This window comes from Euprymna scolopes, chromosome 3 (assembly GCF_053919585.1).
Source record: "Euprymna scolopes isolate OS-2025 chromosome 3, ASM5391958v1, whole genome shotgun sequence".
Lineage (NCBI taxonomy): Eukaryota > Metazoa > Mollusca > Cephalopoda > Sepiida > Sepiolidae > Euprymna > Euprymna scolopes.
Genome location: NC_136484.1, coordinates 91,508,451 through 91,535,858, shown reverse-complemented (window position 1 = coordinate 91,535,858; position 27,408 = coordinate 91,508,451). Strand labels below are relative to the sequence as shown.

The 27,408-nt window shown below is 33.6% G+C and overlaps 1 protein-coding gene and 1 pseudogene across 1 annotated transcript in view; both read right to left on the bottom strand.

Moving 5' to 3' along the window:
• Positions 1–27,408, bottom strand: part of LOC145257514 (pendrin-like) — a 169,312-nt gene that overhangs the window by 75,473 nt on the left and 66,431 nt on the right. The window contains exon 8 of the mRNA XM_080115665.1: positions 27,024–27,171. Within this exon, the coding sequence (XP_079971791.1) occupies positions 27,024–27,171 (148 nt within the window). The remainder of the gene's footprint in view (positions 1–27,023; positions 27,172–27,408) is intronic.
• LOC145264950 (U2 spliceosomal RNA) lies at positions 14,627–14,760 on the bottom strand (annotated as a pseudogene).

Genomic DNA, 27,408 nt, shown 5'->3' with positions numbered 1-27,408 from the left:
GGAAAAGTCTCTGAGAATCTTCATGCAATTTCTTTGACAAAGAAACTGTTTTCACTTGATTCCACACAAAATTTTTATTGCTTTTTCATCTATTGTCTTATATTAGGATTTCTTTAAGCATGTTATTTTATTTAAGAGTACTAAATAGCTTTTCAGTTTCTTGAGACTCTTTCAACTGTCTGGATTCTGCAGCAACGTTGTGGAGTGATATGTAAAACATAAATTGGTACTATATAACAATAGGTATGTAGAATTCTAACTCGCCAGTGTTGATCGTTTCAATTATTTACAAATTCACCAGGTCCTAGATATGACCATAAACTGTATCCAAACATGGGGCTTTGTGAAGTGTGAAGCCACCATTTAATTGCTATTAATTATTATTACTGTTAAAAACTCAAGAAATATCCGAAAATATGTCAACCTTACAAAAAAGAACTACCACCTTAAGTGGAGTAGAGGTAAGGCTCCCCCACATAACCATAAAAGAAAGCCGCCCCCCCCCTACAGGGGGAAAGAGCTCCCCTCCCATTCCAGGGTAGGGAAGGAGTAAGGAAAACTCTTAAACATAAATGGTCAACGAAGGGTATACACCCTGGGAAGCTAAAAGAGCCTTTTTATACAGCTCATCTGATGGCAAAACTTAAAAAGATAAAGAGATCAATAGCTATAGCCAGCCGGTCTCATGAACACAGGTTTACACTCCATCCAAGTTCAGTTGAGGCCTCTATTTCCTCCGTGCGAATAAGGTCCTGACCCCTCCCCAAGTGCGGGGAGTTTGCCCGACTCCACTCCGGGCACACTTAACAAGAAAACTACCCCCTCCCTAATGCAGGAGAGAGAATGCTCACTGCTTGATCTCCTTCTTTGGTTGGATGACTGCCACCTCCCCATAGCGAGGGGTAAAAAAAAAAAGCAAATCACCCCTTCAGCCCTTCCCTGCATAGCACGGCTCCCTCCTTCAGGGAGGGAAGGTCAATAGGTGGAGGAAAAATAGTCAACGCAGGGCATACCGCCTGAGAAGCTAAAATCGCCTTTTTATATACGGCAGACAGTCAGACTCTATTTGCCTTGAGGGCGGGCTAAGCCCCTCCCCCAAATTTGAGAGCCGGAGAAACTTCTCCTCTCAGAAGCTGGAGGGGAGGCCAGGGAGCCTTCCCTCTTTCAACTAAGAGACGGATATATATGTATCTTTCTTTTCTTTGCTTATTTCTTGGTACTAAGGATTTCTGTATGCATGTTATTTTATTTAAGAGTACTAAATAGCTTTTCAGTTTCTTGAGACTCTTTCACCTGTCTGGATTCTGCAGCAACGTTGTGGAGTGATATGTAAAACATAAATTGGTACTTTATAACAATAGGTATGTAGAATTCTAACTCGCCAGTGTTGATCGCTTCGATTATTTACAAATTCACCAGGTCCTGGATATGACCATAAACTGTATCCAAACGTGGGGCTTTGTGAAGTGTGAAGCCACCATTTAATTGCTATTGCTACCAGGTCCACTCTGATCTAGAGTGGTAGTACCTGTTAGGGTCCCAATTATGAGTTAAATAGAAACCAACATTAAATAAACAAATATATTCAAGGAAAAAAATGTCACTGGATTTGGCATGAAATAACCTGATATAGTGTTGATATGTCATAAAACAAAATGAACCAACAAATTCACCAATCGACACATTATCAACAAATGTATCTTTCTTTTCCTTTTTCTATGCTTATTTCTTGGTTCTAAGCTTATCATTAACAAACCCTGACATTTCTTTTACTTTGTTTTGTGTATATATTTTATTTTGTGTAGAATTAAAAAAAAAAAAAAAAAATTACATTTCGCTACCACATTTGCAGCGAAATGTTAGCATAAATAAAATCACTGGTGACAACCCATGATGTTTTTTCTAATGAACACCAATTAACCAACACGCTTTCCATTGGTTTTTCATAACAATTTAATATTGATAAATTATAATAAACATTTCCATTACTTTTCTCTTTTTATCAATAAATATACTTGGTTGATAATTAGAGGACACAATGTTTATTGTAATAAAACTTGTGATCTATAACATCCAATTCTAACAATTAAACTTTCCTTTCTCAATTGAAACAAACAACATACCCCACACTATGTTCCTAAAAATGAGGATTTTACTATTGCGTTTACATAATTTTTTAGCTATGTTTCTCTTACTTTCAGCATGAGAAAATATAATTTTCTACATGTGTTTCATGCATAACACACAAACGTATATGTGACCAACATTTTACCTCTGATATTTTTCCAAAAACACCAAATAACATTCACGCTTTCCATTGGTTTTTCATAATAACAATTTAATATTTATAATTTATAATAAACATGTCCATTCATTTTCTCTTTTTATCAATAAATATGCTTGGTTGATAATTAGAGGACTAAAATCAGATTTGTAAAAATTTCATTTTTTTTTTTTTCACTCTGAGAATTTTCTTTTTATTTCTTTGACAAACTATTTTTTTCAATTGACTTCAGCACATGATTGTTATTGCTTCTTCCCCTTTTGTCTTATATTTTTTTTCTTCATGCCAAAGATTTTATATATCAAATTTTTTCTCATTTCTTACATTTTATTTCTTTAATTCATAGTCCGCCAATATAGTATTAGTTTCAATTCCATTGAACACAATGTTTTATATAGTAAACATCAGTATATTTCACTTTTCAAGTATTTTTTTATTTTATTTCAAATACTATGTTTTATTTCATTTTGTTGACACTCATTTACCTCTCTGGGGTGCTACAAGGAACATGTAGAGTGATATATCAAACATGAATTGGTACTTTATAACAATAGGTATCTAGCATTTTCAGATAGCAATGTGGATAGTTTTAAACATGTATACACTTAAAATCTCATAATATAAAGAAATGTATCTTTTTTTTTCTTTTCCTTTGCTTATTTCTCTAACCTAAACATATCATTAACTAACCATAAACTTTGTTTTAGTTTTATATATCTATTTTATATTGAAGAATACACAAAAATCAATTTCACTACCACATTTACAATGTTAGCATACACAAAAATCACTGGTTACAATCATTGATAGCTGTTTCTTATAAGCACCAAATATCTATCACAATTTCGAATTGTTTTTCATGATAACAATTCAATATTGATACATTATAAGAAACATTTCCGTTGCTTTTCTCTTTTTATAAATACAAATAATATTAAGCACACCATACCAAGCCCACTGTTTCAGCATCTAATAAACTGCCTACCAAGATCAATGTTTTCAAGTGACAATGGAGAGTATTCATGTTATGTTTCACATTTTTATGTTTTGATATATTTTGCTGCTTAATATCAAATTCAGCAGATGAGTTCTTTCTTATGCATCAAACAATTACATTTTCTGATATTCATTCAAGCTAATTACTGAAAATCAATTACATATTTTCTTTACTAAAATAATACTGTGCTTGATTTCATCAAGTGGTGCAGATCTGTTTTTACACTAACAATGTGCACATTTTTTGAAGAATAAAGTTATTTTTTGTTTTTATTTTTAAGGTGGTGAAGGTGATCCGGGGAGTGTTTTTTTTTTTTTTTTTTTTTTTTTTTTCAAAAAAGGTACTTTTTACGAATGGGTATCCAAGAAACGTTCAGTATTTTGTCATAAATTAAGATTTTCTTTGACCACTATCAATACTATCAGAAATGAACAATCTACACAATACAAACTAACGGTTTTGTTGCCTTTTTATTATAACTCCAAACTAACCCATAACTACATTTTTCTTTTATTTTGCAATTTGATTTCCTTTAGTTTATATTGTGTAGCTGAATCAGAAATTGATTGAACTTTTGTCATTTGTAGTTAACATGCTTTCAGCGCAATTACTACAGTGTAATCACACATGATCTACCAAAATAAAAACACTTCAGATAAAGTCTTAAATAGAATTCAGTTCCTTACATGACATCTGATGAAGTCAGTAGAAACATTACAAACTAATACTTGAAAAACAATTTGACATTTACTGTACTACAATAACACATTTGTAAAGAAGTAGAAATCTGGATACCTATTCTGATACCTAATAAAAGAAAGGACACTCTTTGGGGCGGATTTTGATGATAACAAGTCACTAATTAGACATTATAATAAACATTCAAATAATTTAAGAATTTTACCAAAATAAAATTACGTGGTAATCACCCAATTTCTGCCACAAAATTCTGATTGGCAAAACTCATAAACATAAAATATATATTTTCTAATTTCATCTTTTTTACTTTTTACATAATCTGATTTGATGTTTTCCTAAAGATTCAAATCACTGTATTTTGCTGCTTAATATCAAATGCAGCAGATGAGTTCTTTTTTATGCATTAAACAATTACATTTTCTCATATTCATCCAAACTGAAAATCATTATTTTCATATTTTCTTCATTAAAATATCACTGTGCTTGATGTCATCAAGTGGAGCGGATCATTTTCTTTCTTTTTTTTTTTTCTTTTTTTTTTTTCATTTGTTTACACATTTTTTACAAATGTTTTTGAGAGTCCATACAATGTTATAAGTGTTCAACATTTTTTTTTTCATTTGAATATATTTTGCCTAAGATTCTTAGCCTATATCATTGCATACCAATTTGTTTCTTGAAAGTTAAGTTCACTGTAAAAACATCTGATACACCAAAATCCCTGATACCTGTTTCTTATAAGCGCCAAATAACTATCACTATTTCGATTTGTGTTTCATGAGAACAATTCAATATTGATACATTATAAGAAACATTTCCAGTGCTTTTCTCTTTTTAGCAATACATATAGTTGGTTGCTAATCAGAGGACTTAACTAACCCTATAATTTGCTTTACTTTGTTTTGTATATATATTTTGTATTGTGTGGAATTAACAAAAATTCATATGCAGAAATCTGTTGATTCATTCCAAGAATCCCAATGCGACCAACAAACTTGAAAGATTACAATTTCTTTTTACTATGACCAATAAGAAAGCTCAAGAACTAAGTTGTTGGACTCATCCTGATCACCATTTTACAGTATTGTTAACAGTAAGTTTAACATTTTAAGTACAGAACAATATTATGTTTTGATTTTTACAAATTACTATTTTCTGTGACAGATGTTACTTTTTCAATATTGATTGTACGCTCTTTTGTGTTTTTACATTTTGCATAAAATAATATTAAGCACACAATACCAAGCCCACTATTTCAGCATCTAATAAACTTCCTACCAAGACCAATGTTTTCAAGTGACAATGGAGAGTATTCATGTTGTTTCACATTTTTATGTTTTTAAATATTTTGCTGCTTAATATCAAATTCAGACCCCTATTTCCTCCGTGCGATTAAGGTCCTATTTGCCTTGAGGGCGGGCTAAGCCCTCTTTCCCCCCCCCCCAAAGTTGAGAGCCAGGGAAACTTCTCCTCTCAGAAGCGGGAGGGGAGGCCAGGGAGCCTTCCCTCTTTCAACTAAGAGACGGATATCCTTTTGTATGGTTGATCTCCTCCCCCCCGTCTCTGTCGGTTCCGCTTACTCCCTTCGGAAAGAGATCAAGCTTACACAAAAAAAAAAAAAATATGTGGAGAGGAAAGCCTTTCTGGGAGGAGAAGTTCATCATGATCACGGATCGACATTCTTTATTGATGCCCCAGGTGGAACTGGCAAAACTTTCCTGTTAAATCTGCTCCTTGCAAAAGTTCGTCTCACAAACAATATTGCCCTTGCAGTGGCATCCAGTGGAATTGCAGCAACACTTTTGGATGGTGGTAGAACTGCTCACTCTATGTTTTCTCTCCCATTGGACCTTACTAGACAGGAAAAACCATTGTGTAATATTAAAAAAGATTCAGCAAAGGCTAAACTACTGCAAAACTGTAAATTAATAATCTGGGATGAAGCAACAATGAGTCACAAAAAAGCTATGGAAGCAGTAGATTCTACACTACAGGACCTAAAAGATAACACACAAATAATGGGTGGAGTGACTTTGGTTTTTGCTGGTGATTTCAGACAAACCCTTCCAATTGTTCCTCGAGGAACCAGAGCTGATCAAATGAATGCATGTCTCAAAAACTCCTATTTATGGCATCATATTAAAACAATGAGTTTAACACTAAACATGCGAGTACATTTACATGCTGATGATGCTGTTGGTGACTTTGCCATTAAACTTTTGCAAGTGGGTAATGGACTTCTGGACAAGGACTCCTATAACCAGATTCAGTTGCCTTTTACAACAATTCAAACAGAAGAGGAATTTATAATGAGAGTTTTTCCAGATCTTCATAATTTGCATACGGATATCAATTGGCTAAGTAGCCGTGCAATTTTAGCAGCAAAGAATGAATCTGTAAATGAAATAAATAGCAGGTTGTTGAATAGATTACCTGGAGAAATCATATTATACAATTCAGTTGATACAATCTGTTCACAGGACGAAGTAACAAATTATCCGACTGAGTTTCTTAATAGTCTTGAACCACCAGGAACGCCTCCACATAGTCTGTTTCTAAAACTTGGAGCACCAATAATGTTACTTCGCAATCTTGATCCACCAAAACTCTGCAATGGCACAAGGCTCACCATAAAGAATATGATGCCTCATGTACTGGAAGCAACAATTATGTCAGGTAAGTATGCAGGAGTACACTGCTTCATTCCCAGAATCCCAATGAGACCACAAGAATTGCCATTTGAGTTTGAAAGGCTGCAATTTCCTGTCAAGCTAAGTTTTGCAATGACAATAAACAAATCACAAGGACAGTCACTAAAAGTTGTTGGGCTCAACCTGTCAAAACCAGTATTTTCTCATGGACAGCTATATGTTGGCCTATCAAGAGTTGGACACCCTGATGGACTCTTCATTCTGGCACCAGATAAAAAAACCAAAAATATTGTATATTCTGAAGCATTAAGATGAAGCATAAATATATAAACATGATTACGAAACTTTTCCCTGAAGCAAAAAATATATAAACAACATGATTACGAAACTTTTCCCTGAAGGAAAAATATATAAAGATGATTACGAAACTTTGCCCAGAAGGAAAAGAATGCGAAATGTGCCATGGAAAAACCCTTTGCGTTACATACATGTGCGAGGGAGTCTTAAAGCTAACTGTACAAAGCAAGGTATACCACCATCCTCCTTCAGATTGGATTGGACAAAAATGAATCGAACCCACAAACTAAAGTTTAAAAATCTGGTACAGTATCCATCATGCCATGGCAATGAATACATTGGACAAGATTAATTTAATGTTAAAAACTCAAGAAATATCTGAAAGTATGTCAAACTTACAAAAAAGAACTACCACCTAAAGTGGAGTAGAGGTAAGGCTCCCCCACATAACCAAAAAAGAAAGCCCCCCCCCCCGCCCTACAGGAGACAGGAGCTCCCCTACCATTCTGGGGCAGGGAAGGAGCAAGGAAAACTCTTAAACATAAATTGTCAACGAAGGGTATACACCCTTGGGAGCTAGAAGAGTCTTTTTATACGCATCAACACACAGCGAAACTTAAAAAGATAAAGAGATCAATAGCTATAGCCAGCTGGTCTCATAAACACAGGTGTACACTACACCGAAATTCACTTCAGGTCTGCATTTCCTCCATGCGAATAAGGTCCTGATTCCCCCCCAAGTGCAGGAAAGTTGCCCAACTCCCCTCTGGGTACACTTAAAAAGAAAACTACCCCCTCCCTAAGGCAGGAGAGAGAAGGCTCCCTGCCCCATCTCCTTCGTTGGTCGGATGACTGTCACCTCCCTAGAGCGAGGGATAAAAAAAAAAAGCAAATCACCCCTTCAGTCCTTCCCTAATCTGAGTAGCACGGCTCCCTCCTTCAGGGAGGGAAGGTCAACAGGTGGAGGAAAAATAGTCAACGCAGGGCATACCGCCTGACAAGCTAAAATCGTATTTTTATATACGGCAGACAGTAAGACTATTTGCCTTGGGGGCGGGCTAAGCACTCCCTCACCCCCAAAGTGGGAGCCGGGGAAACTTCTCCTCTCAGAAGCGGGAGAGGAGGCCAGGGAACCTTCTTTTTCCCCTAAAAGAGGGATATCCTTTTGTATGGTTGGTCTCCCCCCCCCCTGTTGGTACCGCTTACTCCCTCCGGAAAGAGATCAACCTTACACAAAAACAAAAAAAAAAAAATATGGGTAGAGGGAAGCCTTCCAGAGCCCCCTTCTGGGAGAAGTTCCCCGGCTCCCACCTTTTGGGGAGTGCGCAGCCTGCACTCCAGTCAACCAAATAAATAAAAAATTTACCCATCCCACCTTTGTGGGGAGAGTGCTCAGCCCACCTTCTGAGCCACCATAAAACAAAAGGTTCCTTCCACCAGAAGGGAAGGGAAGTAGAAAGAAAAAATATTTAAAAATACATGGTCAACACATGGTATAGCCCCTGGGGATCTAAAATCACCTTCTTATATACACCGACACACACAGACAGTCTGATTGATTCTTTGTTCCACAGATTATAAGAATAAACTTTTCCCAGAAGGAAAAGTATATAAACAACAGGATTACAAAACGTTTCCCAGAAGGAAAACAATGCGAAATGCGCCACGGAAAAACCCTTTGTGTTACATACATGTGCGAGGGAGTCTTAAAATTAACTTTACAACGCAGGGTATACCACTCACCTCCTTCAGATTGCATTTCACTTCAGGCCTGCATTTCCTCCGTGCGAATAAGGTCCTGACTCCCCCCCCCCAGTTGGTTGCCCATCTCCCCTCCGGGCAAACTTAAAAAAAAAAAATACTCCCTCCCTAAGGCAGGAGAGGGTAGACTTCCTGCCCCATCCCCTTAGTTGGTTGGATGATCAGTCACCTCCCTATACCGAGGGGTAAAAAATAAAAGCAAATCACCCCTTCAGCCCTTCCCTAATCTGCGTAGCAGGGAGGGAAGGTCAACAGGTGGAAGAAAAATAGTCAACGCAGAGCATACCGCCTGACAAGCTAAAATCGCCTTTTTATATACGACAGACAATCAGACTCTGATTGCCTGGACGGCGGGCTGAGCAATGAATGTGGAAGCCGGGGAACTTCTCTCAGAAGGAGGATGGGAGGCCCAGGGAGCCTTTGCTCTCCTCCTAAGAGAGGGATATCCTCTTACTCCCTTGGGAAAGAGATCAACCTTACACAAAACAAAAAATATGGGAAGAGAAGCCTTCCCGGGCCCCCTCCCCCTTCGGGGAGGAGAAGTTCCCCGGCTCCAACCTTTTCTTTGGGGGGGGGCTAAGCCTGTCCTCCAGGCAACCAAATGAAAAAGAAATTTACCCATCCCACCTTTGTAGGAAGTGTGCTCAGCCCACCTTCTGAGCCACTGTGAAAGTTTCCTTCCACCAAAAGGGAAGGGAACGAGGAAGGAAAAGTCTCTGAGAATCTTCATGCAATTTCTTTGACAAAGAAACTGTTTTCACTTGATTCCACACAAAATTTTTATTGCTTTTTCATCTATTGTCTTATATTAGGATTTCTTTATGCATGTTATTTTATTTAAGAGTACTAAATAGCTTTTCAGTTTCTTGAGACTCTTTCACCTGTCTGGATTCTGCAGCAACGTTGTGGAGTGATATGTAAAACATAAATTGGTACTATATAACAATAGGTATGTAGAATTCTAACTCGCCAGTGTTGATCGTTTCAATTATTTACAAATTCACCAGGTCCTAGATATGACCATAAACTGTATCCAAACGTGGGGCTTTGTGAAGTGTGAAGCCACCATTTAATTGCTATTGCTACCAGGTCCACTCTGATCTGGAGTAGTAGTACCTGTTAGGGTCCCAATTATGAGTTAAATAGAAACCAACATTAAATAAACAAATATATTCTAGGAAAAAAAAATGTCACTAGATTGGGCATGAAATAACCTGATATAGTGTTGATATGTCATAAAACAAAATGAACCAACAAATTCACCAATCGACACAATATCAACAAATGTATCTTTCTTTTCCTTATTCTGTGCTTATTTCTTGGTACTAAGCTTATCATTAACTAACCCTGACATTTCTTTTACTTTGTTTTGTGTATATATTTTATTTTGTGTAGAATAACCAAAAAGACATTTAGCTACCACATTTGCAGCGAAATGTTAGCATACATAAAATCACTGGTGACAACCCATGATGTTTTTTCTTATGAACACGAAATAACCAACACGCTTTCCATTGGTTTTTCATGATAACAATTTAATATTGATAAATTATAATAAACATGTCCATTACTTTTCTTTTTTTATCAATAAATATACTTGGTTGATAATTAGAGAACACAATGTTTATTGTAATAAAACTTGTGATCTATAACATCCAATTCTAAAAATTAAACTTTCCTTTCTCAATTGAAACAAACAACATACCCCACACTATGTTCCTAAAAATGAGGATTTTACTATTGCGTTTACATAATTTTTTAGCTATGTTTCTCTTACTTTCAGCATGAGATCATTTTCTACACGTGTTTCATGCATACCACACAAACATTTTACCTCTGACATTTTTAATTTTTTTCCAATTTCCTTTCACCATGAACATTATCATTAGTACAGTTTTCATTTAAAATGAAGCTGTACATGGTTACTATTACTTGGAAAGCAGATCTAAAAAAAAAAAAAAAATAACTGTTTTCACTTTGAAAATTTACGATTTATAGATCTCGGATTTGGCCCTTCTTCACCTTTTATCTTACATTTGTAAATATTGTATATATAAACTTTTTTCTTATTTCTCCAATGTTATTTCATTCATGCAATTTCATAATCCACCAACATTGTATAAGATTCAATTCCATTTGACACTTGAAAACAACTTTTTATATAGTAAACAGCATTTATTTCTTTTCAGACATATTCTTATTTTATTTTATTTCCAGTACTATGTTTTATTTCATTTTGTGGACACTCATTTACCTCTCTGGGATGCTGCAGGGAACATGTAGAGTGATATATCAAACAAGAAGTGGTACTTTATGACAATAGGTATCTAGGATTTACACATACCAGTGTTGATAGTTTGAAATATTTACAGACTAACATTTTACACAATATAAACACATGTACCTTTTTTTTTTCTTTTCCTTTGCTTATTTCTCGAACCTAAACTTATCATTAACTAACCCGTAACTTTGTTTACTTTGTTTTGCGTATATATTTTATATTGGGTAGAATTAACAAAACTTAATTTCGCTACCATCATTATTTTTTAGTGACATGCACTGTTAACATCAATAAAATCACTGGTGACAATACTTGATACCTGTTTCGTATAAGCACCAAATAACTATCACTATTTCGATTTGCTTTTTCATGATAATATGTTCATCTTGATACATTATAATAAACATTTCCATTCACTGGTCGTTTGCTTAGCTTAGCTTTACATCATTTTTTCACAATGTTTCTCTACTTGCTTTCAGCATGAGAGCAGATCATATTCTAAACGTTTCATGCATATCACACAAACTTATAATATTTGATCAACATTTGACTAACAATTTTTTGCCAATTTCCTTCAACATTCTCATTACAATTAGTACAGTTTACATTTTGTCGTTAAAATGAAGCTGTACATGTTTCCTATTACTTGGAAACCAGATTTGTAAAAATCCCATTTTTTTTTTCACTCTGAGAATTTTCATTATATTTCTTTGACCAACGATTTGTTTTCAATGGACTTGATAAGTGCTAATATAGAGAGAAGAGAAACAGGGTGAGAGAGAGGCAGAAGAGAAAGTTGTTCTATCCTCTTTCCCAAATTTGACTACTGTGCGCGTTTGAACTCTCATCCTCGAGTTGCCTATTAGCCTTGATAAGTGCTAATATAGATAGAAATACCTATTCTGATACCTAATAAAAGAAAGGACACTCTTTGGGGCGGATTTTGATGATAACAAGTCACTAATTAGAAATTATAATAAACATTCAAATAATTTAAGAATTTTAACAAAAATAAAATTACATGGTAATCACCCAATTTCTGCCACAAAATTTTGATTGGCAAAACTCATAAACAGAAAATATATATTTTCTAATTTCATCTTTTTTTTTTTTTTTTTTTTTTTTTTACATAATCTGGTTTGATGTTTTCCTAAATATTCAAATCACTATATTTTGCTGCTTAATATCAAATACAGCAAATGAGTTATTTTTTATGCATCAAACAATTACATTTTCTCATTCATCCAAACTAATCACTGAACATCAATTTCATAGTTTCTTCGCTAAAATATTACTGTGCTTGATGTCATCAAGTGGAGCAGATCATTTTTTTTTTCATTTGTTCACACATTTTTCCAATTTATATATATTTTGTCTAAGATTCTTAGCCTATGTCATTGCATACCAAGCTGTTTATTAAAAGTTAAGGTTCACTGTAAACACATATGTTACACCAAAATAAAAACACTTCAGATAATGTCTTGATATTCAATTCAGTTTCTCACATGACATCTTATGAAGTTAGTAGAAATGTTACAGACTTTTGAATCTCAAACATTTTCAATACTGAGCACTGATATTTTCTGTTTTGGAATATAAGCACATTCATGATTTTTTTTTTTTTACAAACGTCAACAAATTTCACATTGTGTAGCAATGTACTGAAACAATTATAAAAATATTTGTTTTTATTTTGGATGATGCAGGGCATCCGGAGAGAGATGTTTCTAACAAAATGAAAGTATAATTTTTAGCAATAGGTATCTAGGAAAAGGCCACTACATATGTTATAAATTCCAAATTTCCACAACCTGGCAAATACTGGTACACGCTAGCAAATTTAGATTTGCAATTACAGAATATGATTCTAATTTTTTCCTTTGCTCTTTATTCTAACACTACACTAAGTTTACTGTTTTATTTCGCTACAGTTGATATTGTGTAGAACAATAAGAAAATCATAGTGAACAATGCATTCAACAAAATTTCATACACATTTCTAGATACCTATATCTAATAAGTTCAAAAGAAAGGACACACTTAGGGAGGTATTTTGGTGGTCAAGTCACTAAATAGAGATTAGCTGGTTTCCCGGCATAGCCCAGGATGTAATAAAGATTGACTGAAATACATGTTCTAGCTGGTTTCTAGGCGTTGCCAGGGATGTAATATAGACACATTATGTTGTATATTACCTGTTCTCTTCTCCCTAAGGTAAAACAATTTCATATACATGCTGTAAATTACCTACGCTAGGGATAAAACATGAACAATACCAGTCCTAGGGTAGATAAAACAAATAATACATAGAGATGAAAGATTCCTCTCCCCTAAGAATAAAACATATATTCAATATCTGCTTTTGTTTTTTCATTGTTTATCGAAATTTCACGTCAAACGGACCACTAGAAGTTGGTCAACTGATCAGTTATCTTCGAGGGGGCCCAAAAAACATGTCATTATCTATATATATAAAAGACAAATGTTTGTTTGTAACGCTAAAACTTGAGATGAAAGATTCCTCTCCCCTAACAATAAAACATATGTTCAATATCTGCTTTTGTTTTTTCATTGTTTATACGGTCCCGAGCAACGCCGGGTAGCCCTGCTAGTCTATATATATAAAAGGCAAAAATCGGTGTGTATGTATGTATGTATGTATGTATGTATGTATGTATGTTTGTTTGTAACGCTAAAACTTTTGAAAGACGGAACCAGAGTTGACAAATTTGGTATCATATTGCACCTTGATCACCCGGATGACAAATATCGAAATTTCACGTCAAACGGACCAGTAGAAAGGGGTCAACTGATCGTTTTTCTCCTAGGGGGGCCCCCAAAAAAACCTGTCATTTTAACGTTATTCAATACGTGTCACGTGACGTGACGTCAGCTCAAACTTTTGACAGACACAACCAAAGTTGACAAATTATGTATCATATTGAACCTTGATCACCCGCATGACAAATATCGAAATTCCACACCAAACGGACCATTAAAAGGGGGTGAACTGATCATTTCTCTCCTAGGGGGGCCCCCAAAAAAACCTGTCATTTTAATGTTAATATTACATAATCCAAAAACGCTTAGTCATGTCACGTGACGTGACGTGAACATCCAGTAATGGCGAACAAATGTAAACAAACACTTTGTTTTACCGATACTTTTGTAATTTCTCTTCTGCTTTGTTCTAGAGATTATTAAACTCCATGACAATGTCTCCAACGTATTTAACTGGTTAAAAATAGTATTTATACAAGAGTTTTAACAAAAAATATCAGGAAAAAATGTACAGGAATAAAAAAAAATTCAGCTTTCAAAATATTCGTCGATAAAAAAACCGATCTTTATATTTACGCTAGCCATTTTGTATATTACCACGTGACCTGCTATCTCTTAAACTGGAGGGGGGGGATCCACTTGAATCCAACAAAACCAGTAATTTTTTTTTTCTATTATATATACATCATTTTCTATAAAATTAAGTGTAGACTTTATAATTAAAACAAAAAATGTTATTCATACTAAAAAAAAAAAACGCTTAGTCATGTCACGTGACGTGACGTCAACATCCACTAATGGCGACCAATTGTACCTATTTACTATGCCTCCCCACGGGACAGAGTTAGACACCAGGGTCGTTTTTTAACGTGGAGAAAAGGTACAAAAATAAAAATTGTCTCAGTCGTGGAGGATTTCTCCTCCACCGAAAGAGAACAAGAAATAGAAGTGCAGCATCTGAAGAACAGATACTACACTTTGATCTTGACCAAAAGGCCAAGAATGCGAACAATTGTAAATAACAACTTTTTTCACAAAACCAACACCGTCTTTCTTTTTTTTTCTCTCTCTTTCTCTCTCTCACCCACTTACTCTTCCCTCTCTCTCACCCTCTTTCTCTTGACGTCACACCACTGTTAAACTGTGGGGGGGGGAACACATTCCCAGGCATTATCTCCTATAGATGCACATTTTATTAGAAATTCAGCTTTCAAAATATTAGACGATAATAAAAATATAAAACCAACACCCTCTTTCTCTTTTCTCTCTCTCTCACCAACTTACTCTTCTCTCTCTCTCACCCTCTTTCTCTTGACCTCCTACTACTGTTAAACTGTGTGTGTGTGTGGGGGGGGGAAGAGGCAGCTTGAAAACCAACAAAAACAGTGCACAGTTTCCCAAGCATTTGGGGTGGGAAGGGGGGGAAGAAGCCGAGCGCACAGTTTCGTGTGAGAGAGAGAGAACAATTCTCAACCTATATACTCAACAAATTTTTTATCTACAGATTTGAAAGTTTGTATATAGGGTATTCAGACATATGGAAATATATCTAGCATAATCTATCTATTATATCTATAAAAGTGAAAATGTGTGTGTGTGTGAGGTAGCCAGAGAGAGAGAGAGAGAGAGAGAGAGAGAGAGACAACAATTCTCAACCTATATATTCAATACATTTTTTATCTACAGATTTGAAAATTTGTATATAGGGTATTCAGACATATGGAAATATATCTAGCATAATCTATCTATTATATCTATAAAAGTGAAAATGTGTGTGTGTGTGTGTGTGTGTGTGTGTGTGTGTGTGCGTAAGAGAGAGAGAGAACAATTCTCAACCTATATACTCAACGTATTTTTATCTACGGATTTTAAACTTTGTATATAGGGTATTCAGACATATAGAAATATATCTAGCATAATCTATACATTATATCTATAAAAGTGAGAATGTGAGTGTGTGAGAGAGAGAGAACAATTCTCAACCTATATATTCAACAAATTTTTTACCTACAGATTTGAAAATTTGTATATTGGGTATTCAGACATATGGAAATATATCTAGCATAATCGATCTATTATATCTATAAAAGTCAGAATGTTTGCGTGTGGTTGTGTGTGTAAGGTTGCGAGAGAGAGAGAGAGAGAACAATTCTCAACCTATCTATTCAATAAATTTGTTATCTACAGATTTGAACATTTGTATATAGGGTATTCAGACATATGGAAATATATCCAGCATAATCTATCTATTATATCCATAAAAGTGAGAATGTGTGCGTGAGAGAGAGAGAGAGAGAGAGAGAGAGTAAGTACAATTCTCACCCTATATATTCAACAAATTTTTATCTACCGATTAGAAAATTTGTATATAGGGTATTCAGACATATGTAAATATATCTAGCATAATCTATCTAGAAAAGTGAGAATGTGTGTGAAAGAGAGAGAGAGAAGAGAGAGAGAGAGAACAATTCTCAACCTATATATTCAACTAATTTTTATGTACAGATCTGAAAATTTGTATACAGGGTATTCAGACATATGGAAATATATCTAGCATAATCTATTATATCTATAAAAGGTAGAATGTGTGTGTGTGTGTGAGTGAGTGAGTGAGTGAGTGAGAGAGAGAGAGAGAGAGAACAATTCTCAACCTATATACTCAACAAATTTTGTATCTACAGATTTGATAATTTGTATATAGGGTATTCAGACATAAGGAAATATATCTAGCATAATCTATCTATTATATCTATAAAAGTGAGAATGTGTGTGAAAGAGAGAGAGAGAGAACAATTCTCAACCTATATATTCAACAAATTCTATCTTTACAGATTTGAAAATTTGTATATAGGGTATTCAGACATTTGGAAATATATCTAGCATAATCTATTATATCTATAAAAGTGAGAATGTGTGTGTGAGAGAGAGAGAAAGAACAATTCTCAACCTATATACTCAACAAATTTTTTATCTACAGATTTAAAAATTTGTATATAGGGTATTCAGACATATAGAAATATATCTAGCATAACCTATCTATTATATCTATAAAATGACCATGTGTGTGTGTGTGAGAGAGAGAGAGAGTCAGAGAGAGAGAGAGAACAATTTTCAGCTTGTGTGTGTGTGAGAAAGAGAGAGAGAGAAAGAGAGGAAGGAAAATTCTCACCCTATATATTCAACAAATTTTTTATCTACATATTAGAAAATTTGGATATAGGGTATTCAGACGTATGGAAATATATCTAGCATAATCTATCTATTATATCTATAAAAGTGAGAATGTGTGTGTGAGAGAGAGAGAAAGAGAGAGAGAGAGAACAATTCTCAACCTATATATTCAACTAATTTTTTATCTACAGATTTGAAAATGTGTATATTGGGTATTCAGACATATGTAAATATATCTGGCATAATCTATGTATTATATCTATAAAAGTGTGAATGTGAGTGATGGAAAGAGCAAAAAATTCTCAACCTATATAACCTATAAAAGTGAGAATATGTGTGAGAGAGAGAGAGAGAGAACAATTCTCAACCTATATATTCCACACATTTTTGGGCACAGATTTGGAAATTTGTATATAGGGTAGGCAGACATATAGAAATATATCTAGCATCATCTATCTATTATATCTATAAAAGTGAGAACTTGTGTGTGTGTGTGTGTGTGAGAGAGAGAGAGAACAATTCTTAACCTACATACTCAACAAATTTTTTACCTACAGTTTAGAAAATTTGTATATAGGGTATTCAGACATATGGAAATATATCTAGCATAATCTATCTATTATAACTACAAAAGTTAGAATGTGTGTGTGAGAGAGAGAGAGAACAATTCTAAACCTATATATTCAACAAATTTTTTATCTACAGATTTGAAACTTTGTATATAGGGTATTCAGACATATGGAAATATATCTAGCATAATCTATCTATTTTATCTATAAAAGTGAGAATGCGTGTGTGTGAGATAGCGAGAGAGAGAGAGAGAAAAAGAGAGAGATAAAAATTCTCAACCTATACATTCAACAAATTTTTTATCCACAGATTTGAACATTTGTATATAGGGTGTTCAGACATATAGAAATATATCTAGCATAATCTATCTATTATATGTATAAAAGTGATAATGTGTGTGTGTGTGAGAGAGAGGACAATTGTCAACCTATGTATACAACAAATTTTTTATCTACAGATTTCAAAATTTGTATATTGGGCATTCAGACATATTTTAATATATCTGGCATAATCTGTCTATTATATCTATAAAAGTGAGAATGTGTGTGATAGAGAGAGAGAGAACAATTCTCAACCTATATACTCAACAAATTTTTTATCTACAGATTTGAAAATTTGTATATAGGGTATTCAGACATATGGAAATATATCTAGCATAATCTATTATATCTATAAAAGTGAGAATGTGTGTGTGTGTGTGAGAGAGAGAGAGAGAGAGAGAGAGAGAGAACAATTCTCAACCCATATACTCAACAAATTCTTTATCTACAGATTTTAAAATTTGTATATAGAGTATTCACACAAATAGAAATATATCTAGGATAATCTTTCTATTATATCTATAAAAGTGAGAATGTGTGTGTGTGTGAGCGAGAGAGAGAGAGAGAGAGAGAACAGTTCTCAACCTATACATTCAACAAATTTTTATATATAGGGTATTCAGAAATATCGAAATATATCTAGCATAATCTATTATATCTTTAAAAGTTAGAATGTGTGTGTGTGAGAGATAGAGAGAACAATTCTCAACCTATGCACTCTACAAATTTTTTATCTACAAATTAGAAAATTTGTATATAGGGTATTCACACATATGGAAATATATCTAGCATAATCTATCTATTATATCTATAAAAGTTAGAATGTGTGTGTGAGGTAGCCAGAGAGAGAGAGAGTAAGAACAATTTTCAACCTATATATTCAACAAATATTTGATCTACAGATTAGAAAATTTGTATATAGGGTATTCAGACATATGGAAATATATCTAGCATAATCTATCTATTATATCTCTAAAATTGAGAATGTGTGTGTGAGAGAGAGAGAACAATTTTCAACCTATATACTCAACAAATTTTTTATCTACAGATTTGAAAATTTGTATATAGGGTATTCAGACATATGGAAATATATCTAGAGTAATCTATCTATTATATCTATAAAAGTGAGAATGCGTGTGTGTGTGAGAGAGAGCGACACAGAACAATTCTCAACCTATATATTCAACAAATTTTTTATGTACAGATCTGAAATATCACATTTGTATAGAAGTAGAAATCTTGATACCTACTCTGATACCTAATAAAAGAAAGGACACTCTTTAGGGCGGATTTTGATTATAACAAGTCACTAATTAGAAATTATAATAAACATTCTAATAATTTAAGAATTTTACCAAAATAAAATTGCATGGTAATCACCCAATTTCTGCCACAAAATTTTGATTGGCAGAACTCATAAACATAAAATATATATTTTCTAATTTCATCTTTTTTTTTTCTTTTTACATAATCTGGTTTGATGTTTTCCCAAATATTCAAATCACTATATTTTGCTGCTTAATATCAAATACAGCAACTGAGTTATTTTTATGCATCAAACAATTACATTTTCTCATTCATCCAAACTAATCACTGAACATCAATTTCATATTTTCTTCACTAAAATATTACTGTGCTTGATGTCATCAAGTGGAGCGGATCATTTTTTTTTCATTTGTTCACACATTTTTCCAATTTATATATATTTTAAAGATTCTTAGCCTATGTCATTGCATACCAATCTGTTTATTAAAAGTTAAGGTTCACTGTAAACACATATGTTACACCAAAATAAAAACGCTTCAGATAATGTCTTGATATTCAATTCAGTTTCTCACATGACATCTTATGAAGTTAGTAGAAATGTTACAGACTTTTGAATCTCAAACACTTTCAATACTGTGCACTGATATTTTCTTTTTTGCAATATAAGCACATTCATGATTTTTTTTACAAACGTTAAAAACTTTCACATTGTGTAGCAATGTACTGAAACAATTATAAAAATATTTGTTTTTATTTTGAATGATGCAGGGCATCTGAAGAGAGATTTTTCTAACAAAATGAAAGTATAATTTTTAGCAATAGGTATCTAGGAAAAGGCCACTACATATGTTATAAGTTCCAAATTTCCACAACCTGGCAAATACTGGTACATGCTAGCAAATTTAGATTTGCAATTACAAAATATGATTCTAATTTTTTCCTTTGCTCTTTATTCTAACACTACACTAAGTTTACTGTGTTATTTCGCTACAGTTGATATTGTGTAGAACAATAAGAAAATCATAGTGAACAATGCATTCAACAAAATTTCACACACATTTCTAGATACCTATATCTAATAAGTTCAAAAGAAAGGACACACTTAGGGAGGTATTTTGGTGGTCAAGTCACTAAAAAGAGATTAGCTGGTTTCCCGGCATAGCCCAGGATATAATAAAGATTGACTGAAATACATGTTCTAGCTGGTTTCTAGGCGTTGCCAGGGATGTAATATAGACACATTATGTTGTATATTACCTGTTCTCTTCTCCCTAAGGTAAAACAATTTCATATACATGCTGTAAATTACCTATGCTAGGGATAAAACATGAACAATATCAGTCCTAGGGTAGATAAAACAAATAATACATAGAGATGAAAGATTCCTCTCCCCTAAGAATCAAACATATGTTCAATATCTGCTTTTGTTTTTTCATTGTTTATACGGTCCCGAGCAACGCCGGGTAGCCCTGCTAGTCTATAATATAAATCTCATCTGTCTGTTTAAATGTATGTATGTATGTATGTATGTATGTATGTATGCCTAAAACTTTTGACAGATGCAACGGAGTTTCGCGAGATTGGTATTGTTTTCAAGCTCGACCCGACGGGCGACAAATATCGAAAAATATTCTAAAAACATTAATTCTTTCACCCTCAACTGGGCACTTTTCTACATGGAGGGGTAGCTTTTTTCGCAGATATTTTCTAAAGTCATCCCCTCTTTTCGATTGACTAGCCTTAATTACAACCTACGGCCCTTTCAGTTTGGCGATGGGCGCAACAGCAAAGACGTCACGTCTTTTTTACACGCTCTTTTCCTCCTTTGCGGTACAGGTTCGAATCTGTCTGCCTACTAATTTTTTTTTTTTTTTGCTCAACACACACCTCAAAACACCCAGGCTAGTCTATAATTTAAATCTCACCTGCCTGTTTAAATGTATGTATGTATGTATGTATGTATGTATGTATGTATGTATGTATGTGTGCGTGTAAATCACCCAAAAACTTTCGACAGAGGCGACAGATTTTCACGAGATTTGTATCGTTTTCAAGCTCGACCCTTCGGACGACAAATATCGAAAAGTTGGCTAAAAGCATTAATTTTTCAACTCTCAACTAGGCACTTTTCTACAGAGAGGAGTCGCTTGTTTCGCATATATTTTCGAAAGTCGTCCATTCTTTTCCATTATATGTATATATATATATATATATATATATATATATATATATATATATATGTGTGTGTGTGTGTGATTACTTATATATGTGATTATATATATATATGTGATTACGTATCTATCTATCTATCGATTTAACTATATATATATATATATATATATATATATATATATATATATATATATATATACTAGCAAAAGCACCCGTCGTTGACTGGGTTCAAAAACAGCCTACAGAAAATGGACTCTGATTTATGAAAGTATGATACGTTATGAAAAGGAAGGGTTGTAAATTTGGGTTGAATTTGGGGGTATCAAAACCAAAGCAAAATATGTTGAAAGTAAAAATAAAATAGATAAACCCCATAATTTATTATACCATACCTGTTCACACTGAAGCACTTATCACAATATTCTGTGGATCTATATACAAAAATCCTTGTTAAACTTTGTGACATATTTCCATTCTATGGGGGTCAGGTGCGAACGAACGCCCCATAATTTTATTATACCATATTTCTTCAAAATAAAACATAATTATCAAAGTATACTTACGCAGATAAATATGAAAAGTCTTTATTAAAGTTTGTGCCTACTTCAATTCTATGGAGGCCAGGCGCGAACGCTGACCCCGCAATTTTATTATACCATCCCTATTTAAGTTAAAACATTCTTATCAAAGTATTCTTATGTACATCTATATCAAAAACACGTGTAAACGTGTTTTTTTTTTAATTTTTATTTTTTTATTTCCGTAGTTTGTGGACCAGGCGCGAACGCAGACACCACAATTTTGATGAACAACCGTTCTGCCAGATGAAACATAACCATTCCTGTTTCTCGATACATCTTTTATCATTATATGTAATCAGTTTTTTAAAATAGTCTACCTATTATATTATATTATTATATTATTATATTATAGGAGCCTATTCGTGACCAGACACACACACATTTAGCTTTATATTATAGATATATACATATATATATATGCATATATATGCATATATATGCATACATATATATGCATACATATATACATACATATATACATACCTATATATGATGATTGCAACGTCTTGTCAGACGAGTGCCACTCCCTCAGACATTTAAAATTCATGATTCCAAATGTCTGAGGGAGTATCTATACAAATATGATGTTACAGAGTCTTAGCTTTGTACGACAGCTAAGTCTCTCTCTCTCGGTTCAAAATGTTGAGATCCAGCAACAACCAAGAGCAAGATAGCCAGCAACAAATTAAACTGCAGATCAGCTTAATGCGGGTACTGGTCTTCCGCTTTATGGTTTTTTAAATTAGAGATTTGCTTCTCCTAGAAAGGTTGCCTTCACCACGGCTTACGGGAGCCCTCTCTACCCCAATACACATATACACACACACAAATATACGCGGTGCTAGTTGGTCGTTGACCCAGAAAAGAGTTCATTCACCCTTTGGAAGGTCTTGTTTTTAATCCTTCAGGGAGACTGGCCGCCCTCCTCACCAAACAAGTCTGGTGGGGGAACCAGTTTAGTCGCCGGTGACCCGACCATGAGGCAGGTAGTACTGGGTTACATGGTACCAGTAGCATATAACATGACCTGACATATATATACATACATATATATACATACATATATATATACATATATACATACATATATATACATACATATATAGATACATATATATACATACATATATACATACATATATATATACACATATATATATACATACATATATATACATATATACATACATATATACATACATATATAAATACACATATATACATACATATATACATGCATATATACATACATATATATATACATACATATATACATATATATATGCACATACATATATACATACATATATGCATGCATATATATATACATATACATATACATATATACATATATATATATACATATACATATATACATACATATATATATAGCCAAAGTTATTTGGAAGGGAAATGTACACACAGACACACAGACAATTTCACATTTATAGATATATAGAGAGGGGTATATACATACTTATCTTTCTAACTATCTATCTATCTATCTATCTATATATATATATATATATATATATATTACTTTGCCCTCACACAAGGTTTAAAACAAAAATGCTTATTCCATGAAAAAAATCAAAGAACTATGAAAGAACGCAGTTGTTATTTTATTGTTAGAAAACAACATCGAAGATGCTGTCAATTAGACAGTCGGATATGTGCGGTTTTATTTTGATAATCTTGTCATAAACAGAACACAGGTGCCGATCTTTTACAAAAATACTTCTGAAATGTGTCGACTGTAAACTACATTAATACTCGACGTGATGCCTGAGATAGCTGCGATGTTAGAAGCATCACAAACTTTAGACACATTCTTCAAAGCGATTGCATAAGCCTCCCCCCAAAACAAACAGACTCCGGCGATAATAATTCGTACGAAAAAAAAATAAATAAATCCCACTTCTAAAGTCTCTATATGAAAAAATGCATGGTTAGTTTGCTTGGTATATTTTTTTTTTAGCCGATCAGAGAACGCCTACACTTTCGGTTCGGCTTTACCACACTCTTCCTAACAATATATCAGCAGACTGGAATTATAAATATACGGCCAGCTAACATCCCAGCTATTTTTAACTGTAATAAGCTCGACCAGTTATTCATCCCTGCTATTTTTTTTTATTATTTCATGGGACTACTAAATGTAAAGTGCCGACTCAGAAATGCTTTCAGCGAGGTTTCTGCAAATTATACTTCCGGGGGTAGTTTTCTCTATAGCCATGGTTTTAACCTCGGCACCAAAGTCAACCGAGTCTGGTCTGTTATTGAAATGGAATTTTTTCTGCTGACTGCGGTTTTGTTCTTGCTGACCCACCCCTGCCAGAGAATTCCGACGGGGCGTCTTATGTAATTTTCAATAGTTCGGTGTTCCTCATTTAGGAGCACTTACTTTACTCACCTTTCACCTTACGACCTTGTGTCACATCTTCCTGTGGCTAGAAGGAGCTAAATAATCTACAGTTCTGATTTTCCTCGAACTTCAAAGCCAACAGAATATAGACCATAGTTGGAATTAATTTTCCCGGTGAGATATGAATGTCTTTGGTCCACCCTCCCAGACCGTTGCTTAGGGTGTTTCTGATGGAGTAAGTTTTTTGCTTACTACCTGAGGTGCATGACGAGTAATTCCGACGGAACTGCTCAGGACATTTTAAGCCGCCAAAGTGTTCACTTTTAGAGTGCTAGCTTGGCTCTCTCCATCTTCCAACCTTATGAATAGGAAAAACTATGCTTCCTATGAAAATTCGGTATGATTTTTATATGAAAAAAAAAAATATTGGGAACACTTTCACCATATAAATCTATTGGAAATTGGTTTTCTTACCATAATACATTGGGAATTATTTTGCTTTTATCATACAGTGGAAATTATTAATACTATAAAAATACATAACAAACCTATTATAATATGACAATATTTAAAAAAATATTTCTAATGTGAAGATCATTAGAAATTATATTTACGATGAAAATGCGTTGGAAATGACATCACTAGAGACTAACCAATTGGAACGTATCATTTCATTTACTTCGGGATCATCAAAGTAGAAACCAAGCAAATATTTGTTCATCTTAATACCGTTGAAATAACATCTTTTTATTAACTTCTAAGGTTATATTATTTTAGTTTTATCTTCCTTTCTTCTTTTGAGTTGCTATTCCGAAAAATCTAATGCTATTTTCGAAGATTCATTTAGATTAAAATTGATTTCGTCAACTTATATACTAGATTTTTTAAATTAGCCGGTACCTGCTTAGATGCTGATGAACGACGTCATATTCAGTTCCATAATGTCACATTCCTCTGCCTTTTCGCTCGTAAATGTAAATAGCATGGTTCGGATAGGTGCCTTTTCGAAACCATCATATTTTGTTCGAATCACCGAATTTGTAATGGAATCGCAAAGTGATTCCTACAAGCGCTTAAATGCAAATGGCTATAATTGATACACTTCTCTCCCCTTCATTGAAATTCGTTTCTCTCCTTACTTCCCAAAAATAAAGAAGCTTGCAATGAAACATAAACTCAAAATATTTTCCAACCAATGAAATTCATTTTAAGCTCCAATACGTAACACGAACATGCGAGAATAACGAAAAGCTAGACATGGAGAAACGACACCAGCCTTAAAGGCATCCATAAACGTCGCTTAACAACAATCTCTAGCGCTCTTTAGGTCGAGGAAAACAACTCACAAAAGAAAAGGGCCCAATTACGTATATACCATCATCTTTCATCTAACGCACATATGTTTACACACTAACGGATCAAGCAAACATAAACGAATTGTTAGTCATAGTTATACACAAGAACAAGGTAAACCAACACACACACATACACAATGCCACGCTGTAAAATACTACCATTCGCATATTACTTATTCACCCTATGAACATAAATTAACACATTTCAAATCCTTGTAACTACTAACCAAACTTTTATCACCAAACACGTGTTTATCTAAATTGACATTTTCATTATTGCAAGTAACTTTTATATCCTTATCTAGTGTATGCAAACAGTTTGTTATAAAATTTCGCTTTCCTCTATTTATTGACAAAACTTTATGTTTTAGGTAGCACTTACTACTTGGTGACACTTTTATTCTCTTGTGTTTGATTCATTTGCATTTTTATATGTTGGGTATGTATCCTACATTGCCTTCTTTTGCTAAAGCATAACATATCCTATTTATATTAAATGTTGGTGTGGTTCTTGGCCAATACTTGACGACGCTACCGTCGACCAAAATGTCCTCTATCAAGGCCAGGAACCATGCCAGAAATTAGTATGAGAACCAATGTTAATTCTGATCTCGCAATCTCTTCTTTTCTCTTTTTAAGTGTATATATATATATATATAGAGAGAGAGAGAGAGAGAGAGAAAGAGAGAGAGAGAGAGACAAAGAAAGTGAGAGGTAAAAAAGGAACAAAGTTATGCGTTCATCAACGTTTCATCTTTATTGCAAGACGAAACATTTATGAACACATAACTTTGTTTGTTCTTTTTTATCTCTTTCTCTTTCGTCGGAATACTATTTCCATTATCCTCGTCATATATATATATATATATATATATATATATATATATATATATATATATATATATATATATATGTATGTATATATATATATATATATATATATATATATATATATATATATATATATATATATATATATATATATATAATTTAACTTTCTGATGCGGAGGCGGATTTTTATGCAAACATAACTTTTGACTTTTCATCTCATTCCGAATTAATTTAACGGAATATTGTACAGCCTATAACACACCTAACTATGTGAAAATAGTATTCACTACGCAATGGCTAGCGTGGTCACTATTAAAAAAACGAATGACGGAAATCAGAGAGAAGTTACTCCGCCAAAAGTGATCAAGAATGTTGATAATGACGATGGTGATAACGCTCCCAGGGGTAAGATTGAAATTTTGGTTCAGGTTATTACAAGAAACCTTATCAATCACAACTTGACAAATAAGATTCTGTCTGAGAGCTCAGCGTTCGAACTCCCCGCGTAACATTCACAGGGAACATGTATTGAATCAAATACGTTGAAAGATGGGAACAATAGTCCGAACTATTAAAATGATACGAATTCATATTATTTTCATGCTTATTTAAAAGAAATCCTGAACGCAAATAATACTTACCTGGTTTGCATCAACTTCATAACCTTCTTTTCGTGAAATAATCAGGCACACGGAAATGGAATAAACAAAAGCAACAATGCCAATACTTATGCTATCAGAAATGTAGTCATTTGCATAAGAAATATCAGGAAGAATCGGGGTTGATAAGCTGAAGAGAAAAAACAAGGATAGAATGAATACTCATTTATGTACAAGTATTGATATACTAAAAATAGCACTAAAACCAGGTTGACACATTATTTCTCATACAATCATTGAAGGAACGCAACTTGGCGTGTTCTGAATGGGTCTCAATTTCGGAAGATGAGGTGTTGTATGGAAGAAATAAATCCTTTCCAAAAAAAAAAAAAATGGAAAAGGCAACCTTATACAAAACATGTACACT